The 10,281-nt window shown below is 39.6% G+C and overlaps 2 protein-coding genes across 2 annotated transcripts in view; both read left to right on the top strand.

Annotated features, from left to right (window-relative positions):
* Positions 1–3,919, top strand: part of LOC144638197 (uncharacterized) — a 49,900-nt gene extending 45,981 nt beyond the window's left edge. Inside the window, exons 9-10 of the mRNA XM_078497403.1 lie at positions 825–1,010; positions 3,083–3,919. Coding sequence (XP_078353529.1) covers positions 825–1,010; positions 3,083–3,171 — 275 coding nt within the window. The 3' untranslated portion in view covers positions 3,172–3,919. The remainder of the gene's footprint in view (positions 1–824; positions 1,011–3,082) is intronic.
* Positions 3,920–5,874: 1,955 nt separating this feature from the next.
* On the top strand, positions 5,875–8,731 carry LOC144637878 (octopamine receptor beta-2R-like). The gene has a single exon (XM_078496971.1). The coding sequence runs from the start codon at positions 6,564–6,566 to the stop codon at positions 7,560–7,562; it is 999 nt and encodes a 332-aa protein (XP_078353097.1). The 5' UTR covers positions 5,875–6,563; the 3' UTR covers positions 7,563–8,731.
* The last annotated feature ends 1,550 nt before the right edge of the window (positions 8,732–10,281 follow it).

Here is a 10,281-nt window from a genome sequence, read left to right on the forward strand (position 1 = left end):
TTGCTGCTAGAGCAGCATGACATAATCCTTTATAAGTTTAAAATGTCCTCTCATTTTACTGCAGCTGGTATCTCCAGAATCCACTTCAAAGTCTTACAGTCATGACAAGTATTCTGTTTGTGCTATTCAGCTTGCGTGAATTTGTTACCATGTCACAGAGTGGTACACTGGCTATAAGTTTTTCTCAGTTTATTTTGGTGCGGTACATTTATCTCATGTTGCGATTACCTTTTTCCCCTCAATTAACTGCCCAGAGCTAAGATTTTAATCTCTAACTGTTAGATAGCATGTCGACATGCCTTATCAGTGCAGTACAAGCAACAAAAATCGAGTTATTGATTCCTTCATTCATGACAATAAGTTTCCCATTAACACGTAATGTCTAAGTTCATAGGCCCCCACATGTACACACTGCAGACCGTTATTTAATTCTGCATAAAAAGCTCCCCCCCCCCCCCCAGATATAAACCCCTCTGTTTATAAGCCCACCCAAAACCCCTTACAAAGTTGTACAAGTCCAGGCCTTATAACCAGAATTTTTTGGTATATGGAAAAGAATTACATCGATACAACAAAACCTTGATGTGGTGAGCCTATTTTGCCAGTCCCTTCGATTCGTTATGTCAAGGTTCTACTATTAATATAAATTAATTTTCTTTACATTATGTTTCCCAATAAAGCTATAAAAAAGGAAAAAAAAATGGTTGACTTCCCACTTATTTTTCCTTTTAAGAAGCTGTCACCAGCTTGTCAACCATGAAAGCAATTACCTGAGTAATTCCTGACAAACAATTTGTCACAAGTTGGGTTTTTCAATTTGACAGAGCAAGAGTCATGCAGTGTGAAGACAGTTGATGGACAGTCGCCTGACCAGTGCTGCAAGTTTCCTTTCCTGTATAAAGGAACAGAGCAAACCTCATGTGTGAAAGCTGTTACAGGTGACAAAAGTTGGTGTGCAGTGACTTATAACTATGACCAAGAAAAGCAGTGGGGATGGTGCCAACGTGAAGGTAAAATAAATAAAGATAAGATGTTCTACATGACACGAGCATGGGACAAAGAAAAATTCTGAGTCCCCGACGGGAATCGAACCCATGATACCCAAAACCCAAATGATACCCTATTCTAAACCAAAACACTCTTTTAATTTATACCCTATCCCAGGCTGAACTGCTTGAAAACCATACCTTTCACAGCGGCACATACCTATATAGCTCATATATGAGAGTAACCCCACCCCCTTCCCTGGGCTGAAAGTTATCCCAGTTTCCTTATAGCATGAAGCAGCTAGGGATATTACTACCCCCTTCTAATTGGGACACATCTCCATTGCATGTTCCCTCCTAGCATTTTGCCCCTTTTTCACCTAACAGTTTCCTGTTACTAATTTATGATGCTGGGTGGCCAGAGGAATTCCAGGAGTTAAGTGTCTTACCCAAGGTCACAACACAGTCACTTTGGCCAACGCTAATCCCTGGACTGCTTAATCCAGTGTCTTATAATTAGCATGCTAAGCACTAGATTAGAATACCACACCTCCCACAATGTAGCTTGCTTGTACAGCTTTTTTTAGTAAAAATCAAAGATCTCTTCGAGATATCGACTTTTTTTGCATGAAGTTAGTATGAGTAGAAGGTTTTCCTGGGCATTGTTGTTCGAACATATCATGGAAGAATTCAAACGTCTTTCAGTTCAAGCATTTTTTTTATTTTCACGGAGGAAATGCTGTATTTGTCAGTCGCGACGGCTGGGTGCTTTGCGACTCATATACTTTGGCTTGGTTAAAAATGGTTAACTTTGACGTTTGCCTTTAATCAAAATAGTTGTTTCCTTTCGAGTTAGAAAGATTTCTACTAGGCTTAATGCAGGGTTCCCGATAAAGGTTACGCACGACAGAGTTACCTTTTGTCTCGTCACGCAATCTTAACCCCACATTGAGAAGTAAATTTTCGTTTGGATATTACCAAAAGCCGCTTCTCCTCGCGTTATTCTTTACCTTACGGATACACATGCCATTTCTAACGACTACATTTCCAGTAAAACAGTTGCTGTTTATTTTTTTAATGGCGATGCATTAACTTCTGAACAGAAGCAAAAACGTTTAGCGTTTACTGCTTTAACCGGAAGTAATTTCGCAACAGGCTACAAAACACTTAACACATTTAATGATGTTGCAATTCTAAATTGTGCAATTCAGCAGAAATAATCAATTGTCACGAAATGAGTTCCCTTTGGTTAACTATTAGCAACGTTTTAGTGTGTGAAAGACTTGTACCAGTACAAATTGCGTTCTTAATCGTTTTAAACTTCGCTGCCTTCGAGCGCTGAACCCCTTACATTCTTAATTGGTTATGTGACGTAAGATTTGGGCTACGAACGTTTTTGATTGTTATATAATGTTTGTAAACTTGATAAGTCACGTTTATTTCTACAAGAACAGAAGTGCTGAAGCACAACTATAGAGTGACACTTTACAAGTCACACGCTTTGATCATCCACAGCGGAAAGTATTCCCTTGAGAAATTAAAACATTCCCTTGAGAGTTAACAAGAATGTGGTTCCAGATTACCCCACATAACTGCTATTCTCCTTCTTTTTGCTTGTAAACAAGCAAAAAAAGTCGAAACTAGAAATTATTGGATCAGGGGTGGTTGCAGATAGCAGAGTCAGGTAAGGGGGCTCACCTCCCACCATTGTGGCCCGGGTTTGAATTCCGCACCCGGCATCATATGTGGGTCCAAGATTTTTTCTGTACTGGTTCTCCGGTTTTCCTCCCACCACGAAAACCAACTTACAATAATTATTCTAAATTCCAATTCAAACTGGAAACACTCTATGAACAAGTACCACTTCAAATAATTGCAAATTTATTTATTAAATATTTACTTTTTGTAGTTTAATGTGAATATAATATATAATCATGACAGTTAACAATACCTCCAAGGCTTCTTTCACTTTAAAATAATATCACCATGGTTTTTGAAATGAGCACATGTTTAAATCCACAAAGTGCTGCCAGGCCCCAGTATCTTGGCTCTTTCTTTACTCACTTGATAAAATAGTTTTTCTTTCTTTATTATAGTTCCAGATTATTGCCGGGATGTAATTGGTAAAACTTATACTGTTCTTGATACTTTAATTATAAATGAGTTGTGTGGTATCGGTTATTAATATAATTGATTGTATTAATATTAGCTTCTCTGTGTTATTAATGTTTGACTGTATAATTATTAATTATTCGATGTGGTTCTAAAATTTCCTCAAATACATAATTTTTAGGGAAAGGATGCTTAAACTATGGAATCTTTAATATTAGATATCAAGGTGCTAAAATCTGGAATGCTATCAGTAATAACATCAAGCTTCTGTCATTTAAACAATTTAAGAAAAAGTTTATCAAGCATTATTGTAAGCTATTAACGGAACAATTAATACATAACTCTAATTTTCAATTCCTTTCCTCTGATAGTTAATCTGTCCGTATACTTGATTTTCCACCTTTTTTCACTGACTTTAATCTAAATCTTTAGTACACCTGACCCTTTTAATAATCATTGTCATTTCAACACTAAGGATGGCTGCCCAATCTTAGGGACAGACCATTATTTTCTTGGGAGGGGGGATGAAAAATTTTCGTCTGCAAACTTATGCACCTCTGCAAACATTTTTTTTCGAAATTCTTACTACTTTTTATTATACATATCGTTTTTGCAAACAATTTATTTTGTCTTTCCAGGCCCTGCAAACAATTTCTTTCAATATTTTTCATCCCCCCTCCAAAAAAATAATGGTCCGTCCCTTATTAGCCAATGGTGGTTATTTTGGGTAGCCATGCACTTTATTTTATTTTTATTATTGTCTGTATTGTAAATTTAATTTAATTAAGGGTGCGAATAAAGTTGTTGTTGTTGTTGTTGTTGTTGACTGTTCTCAAAATTTGTTCTCAAGCAGTACACAACATTGTTACAGTGGCTTACAAAATTACAGCAAGGCGCCCAAAAGTGTGACCACTTTTAATTTATTCACATTCTTTCGTGCAGATTTAATCCAATCAGAAGTCAACTGCAAGCTATCCACGGCTTTTGATTGGATTAAATCTGCACGAAAGAATGTGAATAAATTAAAAGTGGTCCCACTTTTGGGCGCCTTGCTGTAATATGACTGCGAAAAATGTCAACTTGATCCAAATCACAATGGAAGACTCCATACAAATCATGCATAAATTATCCTTTTTTGTACCTTTGAGGATCATGGATTGTATTGACGAATTCTCAGATATCTTTATCTATCGGTTATTATAGGTTCCTGCAAGGATTTTGTGAGATTCTTTAAAGGTTTTGATATCATATCCTGGTGAAATTCTCATCAAATCCTTGTGGATCTTAAGACAAAGATCCTGCAACCAGGGCTGGCCACTTGAAGCTACTTGAGAACTTGGTGCTGGGTTACACGCCCACTATGATTGGGCACCTCACTAAAAGTGGAAAAATCTACCAAAATATTCAAACATCAATCTTCAAGTCATCTTCGTAAATCTCTTAAGTCCTGAGATTTCCTCAGAAAGATAACTAGCCCTCCAGCTAGACATTCCCAGGTTAAGTGTCATTGTGTGTAGTCCCTGAATCGCCGTTCCTCTTCGTTCTTCGAGGCTTCTTCGATCGGTGCTTCGATCGGACAAGAAGACGGCAGCTTCGTTGTAGGCATACAGCGCCAAAACCTCATCGAACGAAATAAATATTCAAGTGTTTGCATACAAACATTGCCCTTTAGACCGACGGCTAACGGCTTTAAATTCTCATCATAAGGAACGAGGCAAGATTTCCGCACAGCCCCCTACATTAAGGTATCAGTATACCCCAAAATTGACCATTTCAAAGAAAAATATATTTTGGTATTTTCGGATAGATCTCATTAAGACCTTTCATTCAAAAAAAATTTTATGGAAAAAGATTCACTCTACACAGAGTTATGAAGAAAAAACATTTCTTGCCATTAATTATAATTTATATTTTGATATTGATAGCTGTCAACAGGTTGTCTAAAGGAGCGCGGCGATGCTACCGTTGCGTGACTATCAGAGTTCTTGGTTTTCGAAGAGTTGCTTTAGGTGTTTTGCGCTGGCAAAATGCATAGTTTTCCAGACGTCAGTAAAGAAACATTTTCCCATTCCTATCTCAAGTTCGAAGAATGTTGCAAAAACGGGAAAGGACAAAAGATTTGGCAGATGCGCTAGTAGATAGCGACAACGGGTTTTTCGCCGCTTGAATGGGTAACAGCACGACCTGGAATCACGACCCGCAGTTCCTCGGCTTACTTTGACTACTTTAAGATTCTTGTGATTTAATCATGCAACAGTCTGTTTCCGGCCAGAAGCAACATTTGACACCGCTTTGAACAAGTTATATTGTTAAAGTAAAATGAACCTTCATTCTATCGCTCAACGCCTGGTCATTTTCACACGTCTTGTGTAATTAATCTCATTACACCGGAAGAACGGCCCAAAATACATTTTCGTTCGTATCTCGAAAACAGAGTTTCGAAGAGAGAGGCGCACATTTTAAGTTCGTTTTCAATGGAGTTTCAACAATTTTCGTTGAAATTTGGCAAGAATGTTGCCCGATAATCAAGCAACAAAACTGTGTCGGCGAATTTTTATTTTTTTCTTCTTTCAAAAGTTATGGCTGTTTTAACGCAGAGAATATTTGTTTCTTACACTCTTGAAGTTTAACTGCGTGTCAAAAACAAACCAGACAAGTAATCAATTTTCCCCGACACAGTTTTTTATAGAAAGGTGTGAAGAACACATAGCGATGTTGATCGCTTCTTTCCGTTGAAAATTGTCCGGAAACGAATCCGATTTATGAGCCTCGGTACTTTTGGAAAAAACACGCTCTTTTTGGACAACATTAATATTTGAACTTAAAATAAATGTATCTTCGCAATCTACAATTCCTAAGCTTTCAGAAAATATATACTTTGCTGGGGTTTGCTTTAATTAACAGACGGTAAGGCAGCTCCAACGCACACTGGTCATTTGGGGTATACTGATACCTTAATGCGTTTAGCTAAACTGAGTTAAAAAGTTGAAGAGCAATGACAGGAATCTGGGATACTGAATTTTTACACACGGAGTGTGGTTTCGTTGTGAAATATTTAAATCGGTAAATCTCACAAAGAAACACGTATAAAAGAATTTCAATCCGTGTTGAAAAGATTCATGTGTGAACGGCGTTGTTAAAAAAAAAAGTTACGTGATGAACAGTCTTTAAAGGTCGCAGGCCCGGATGGACCCATGACAGATTCATTTGTCCGGTAAAAAACGCAACAAGTCAATTTCATGATTGGCTTGGCGAGTTTCAGTACACTGAATTAGGCTTTCATACTTTGATTGACTAGGACGCGTCGCTCACCCTCTTCGGCAACTTTGCAAGGCACAACTGCAGAAGGAGATTGCATTTCTGCTATATTGAGGCTGAAATCAGAGCAAAGAGAAGAAAACTTTGTTCGTGTAGGAACATTTTTTTAAACCTACAGAGACTTGAAAGGAAAAAGCGGCTATAAAGATGAACAATACTTCTGAGCCTAACTCAAGCGCTACAGGACCTTTCTCCCTCTCAACAAGCTTCGTGTATCCAGTCGCGACATGTCACATATTAATCGTAGCAGTGGCTATCGTTGGAAACCTCATGGTCTGTTACGCTATACTCGCCAACAAGAACCTTCGCAAAATTCCAACAAACCTCTTTATTTTTTCACTGGCATTCTCGGATCTTCTGACAGTCACCATCGCAGTGCCATTTGACATAGAGGGACTTTTTCTAGGAGGGGTCTGGAAACATGGAGAAGTCATGTGCAAGGCCTGGATTACCGTGTACCTCATCACTGTACCCACCTCGATTTTGACCCTTTTGGCTGTCAGCGTTGATCGATACAAGAGCCTCAGTGATCCTCTGAATCGTTTTCGCCGCTGCAGATTCATGACTCGAAATAGAGCCTTGATTATCAGTTTCATAATCTGGCTATACAGTTTGCTGTTCGCTTTACTTCCCATCATGGGCTGGCGAACACACGACAAGTTCGTCTACGACAGCGTCTGTTATTTTCCTTTCACGCCGACTTATTCGACGCTAAGTTCTTCCCTGAATTTTATTTTACCACTGCTAATGGCCTGTGGCATTCATGTCAAGATTTATCGTATGGTGTGTGCGCAACTTAAGTCCTTCCAAAGAAATGAGAACGAGCCTTCCACCAAAGAACGAAAAGTTTATTTCAGAAACGTCCGAGCAGTTAAAACTACCACGATGTTTGTAGGGGCTTTCTTCTTCTGCTGGGTCCCATTCTCCTCAGTCAGCATTGTCGCTGTAGTTTGTGAGCCTTGTGGGTTAAACATCCCGGACGAAGTCAGAGTTCTACTGCTGATGTTCGGTTATCTCAATTCGGCGCTAAATCCCTTTCTTTTCGCGTTCCGCAGTAGACGGTTTAGAGCTGTATATCCGAATATGTTCAGCTCGTTCAGACTTCAGCGTCGTCCAGATGGTACTCAGGCTCCACCCTGCGGATAAAGAAGCCGTCACCATGGTTACCTATTTCAGACGACTCCAGTTCATTCAAACAAGCTGACCATTCTCGACCCCAGAGCTATTGTCTTTCATGCGCAAAAGAGAAGAGCTCTGGGGTCGAGAATGACAAGCTGACGATTTGGAGGAATGCGGCATGCGAGCCAGCTACGCGTTGCACAAGCCGGGAGAAGCATCTGGAGACTCTCTTTAAATAACACTGATTTAATTAGCATAAACACAGCGTGTGTGATCAAAGTCTCATTAACCTTCGCCGCAATAATCTGAAAGGTTGTAAAGGTGAAGGTTTTTGTACAAAATTTTCGATTCGACTTTCGTTATCTTGCCGACATCAAATTTGCGCGACAAAAAAAGGCGACAACTAAAAATTTCGTGTTACATGTATAAGGTATTTATACATCTGTCAAGAGAAAAACGTAAGATTGAGATCAACTGTAAAAAGTAGAGCGATAGATTGTAAAGATCGACCCTCGACAATTAGCTTCACTCTACTGTTGTCTGATAAATTACCCTAATTCTTGCGAGGTTTTAAATTTCAAAAAAATGTTTTAAAAGGTCTGTTTAAAATTCCGCGGAAAAAAATCCGCGTTATGCGGCAATGACCGGCTACCGTATATTTAACAATTATTCCATGAGCGCGCGTTGGATATGAGATGGTAGATAGCTTGGCGATAACTATCTCATATCCAACAAGCGTGAGTGGAATAATTGTTTTATTAAAAACACCATAGATTTACAATATTTGAGCTCCCGAGACCCCGAATGTTCTCGATCGTTGACGCATACACCTACCATTTTTGTGGTCCATGATATATGAGCTCATATACCATTACCTGTTAACCAATCAAAACTCAGGAACTGCAATATACCATTGCTAGTTTTTAATAACATGGCATAGCTAATGATTAATTTCTCTTACCGAGGATAAACTAAACGAAAACGAAGCCCAAGAAAAAATACGAGGCCGAGTTAGCGTAACTCAGATTTCACTCGCCAAGAGACTACTTTGCGGGCACTGTTTACTTACTTTGCCAATTAGCATCATTGTGGGCGTTGTTACTTATCTAAGGTAGCAGGGCCCCGTTGTGCGAAAGCTGATTAACGCTAATCCAGGAAATAAAAGTTAAACAAGGTTTTAATTTCTTTTGTTCAAATGCGTGTGTGATTTTTTAGTTTTGTTTTTTACGCTAATTCCATAAATAGAATTCTATCAATGTTCTACTACAAATGCTCATGCTGTAGTTTGGCTGAGCATTCGTATAATATATCGTCATTACAGTGCAGTGACTAGATAGTCTGGGAGCAATGGTATTCCCGTGGGAATTTCGTGAAGATTTTTGCCGACTAGTTTAGAAGTGTTAAGGGGGACCTAAGGAACACGATAAATGTTGTCGGCAATCTTGTAGCCCGTGCAAAGGCCTTCGGAGGGGAATTGAAAAACATCGCCTATTTGGCTTAGCATGAAAACGAGGCTCAATGATGAACTTCACAAAAATGTGGTATTTATTGGTATTTTAGAATAACTATTAGCAGTTTCGATTGGCTGAGATGTCCAAAAGAATATCTTAACTGATACGGATAGTCTCGATCACGTGACCATGAAATCGAGGCCCTGCATTTTCTTGTGGTTCAATAAACCTGGAACGGCCCTGTAACCATTGTGCCTCCGTCCCCTCGCCATACAGTTTCCTAGTTATGTCAGTAGGAATCAATGAATATCCCGGCGTTGGGAAATTTAACGAAATTAAAAGGCTTTGCATGGTCTACTGACGCTAGTAAAAACCGTCTTTTCAATAGATGTAACATGTCTACAGACCGTCCCATTCCCCCTTCTCAGATTGTGGCAAGTTTTGTGGGTGAACTTTCTATGCGTCGCCACAGTCGTCCATTCCTCTTCCCTCTTTTTCCATCCGTAACCATCTGGCTGTGGCAAACAGGACTGTATACTCTGTCGTTGTTAAAAGCGATGATCTGGTATTGGGCGCCACAGAGAATTGCTTCCTAAAGTGCACTCTGCGTAGGTGGTAGCCTGTTTGATTGAGCCTGATTCTTTTTGAACATCTACCACATGAGGTCTTTATTATTATGATTCGAGATGCTTGTTCTGAGCAAAAAGTCTGGCAAGCATACTGCTCTATTAGAGCCACTGTCTTCTATTCTGGATACAGCGTCGTTCCAAGACATCACAAAGCATTAATTACGTCCTCAACTGTGTCTCTGGAAGCTTTTCAGCACGCAGGACTATTAGGAAAAAACTTCCAGTTATATTAGCCTGCGTAGTAGCGGGGGTGAATGAGAGGCGGCTGTATTCGCAGGCCACACATAGTGCTGCAATTTTAGCACTGCCAAGAGCGCTAGCAATCGACCCAAGTTCAATTACACGGTGGTTCTGGCCAGTGCCAGTGACTATGAACAGTCTTTGATACCGTCTGACCTATCAAGGTACTACAGTTCTGTCATAGCGTCAACAGCGGGGACTTATAGTTGCAGTTAAGGCCCGCGTCCACATTCATTATGTCATATTCGACATCTTCGTTATTCTGAGTAGCCGTGTTCGTTGTTCGTTCTCTGCTGCGATTCACCTCCGTGCTTGTAAATAATTCCCATTAACGAACTCTTTGCGGAACAATGGAGCATCATACCGTCGAGTGCAAAAATAGATTGCCCTATCGCTGCCTTGACATCAACCTCAGGTCTGGCTCTT

This window comes from Oculina patagonica, chromosome 14, assembly GCF_052425735.1.
Source record: "Oculina patagonica isolate OP01 chromosome 14, crgOcupat, whole genome shotgun sequence".
Classification (NCBI taxonomy): Eukaryota; Metazoa; Cnidaria; class Anthozoa; order Scleractinia; family Oculinidae; genus Oculina; species Oculina patagonica.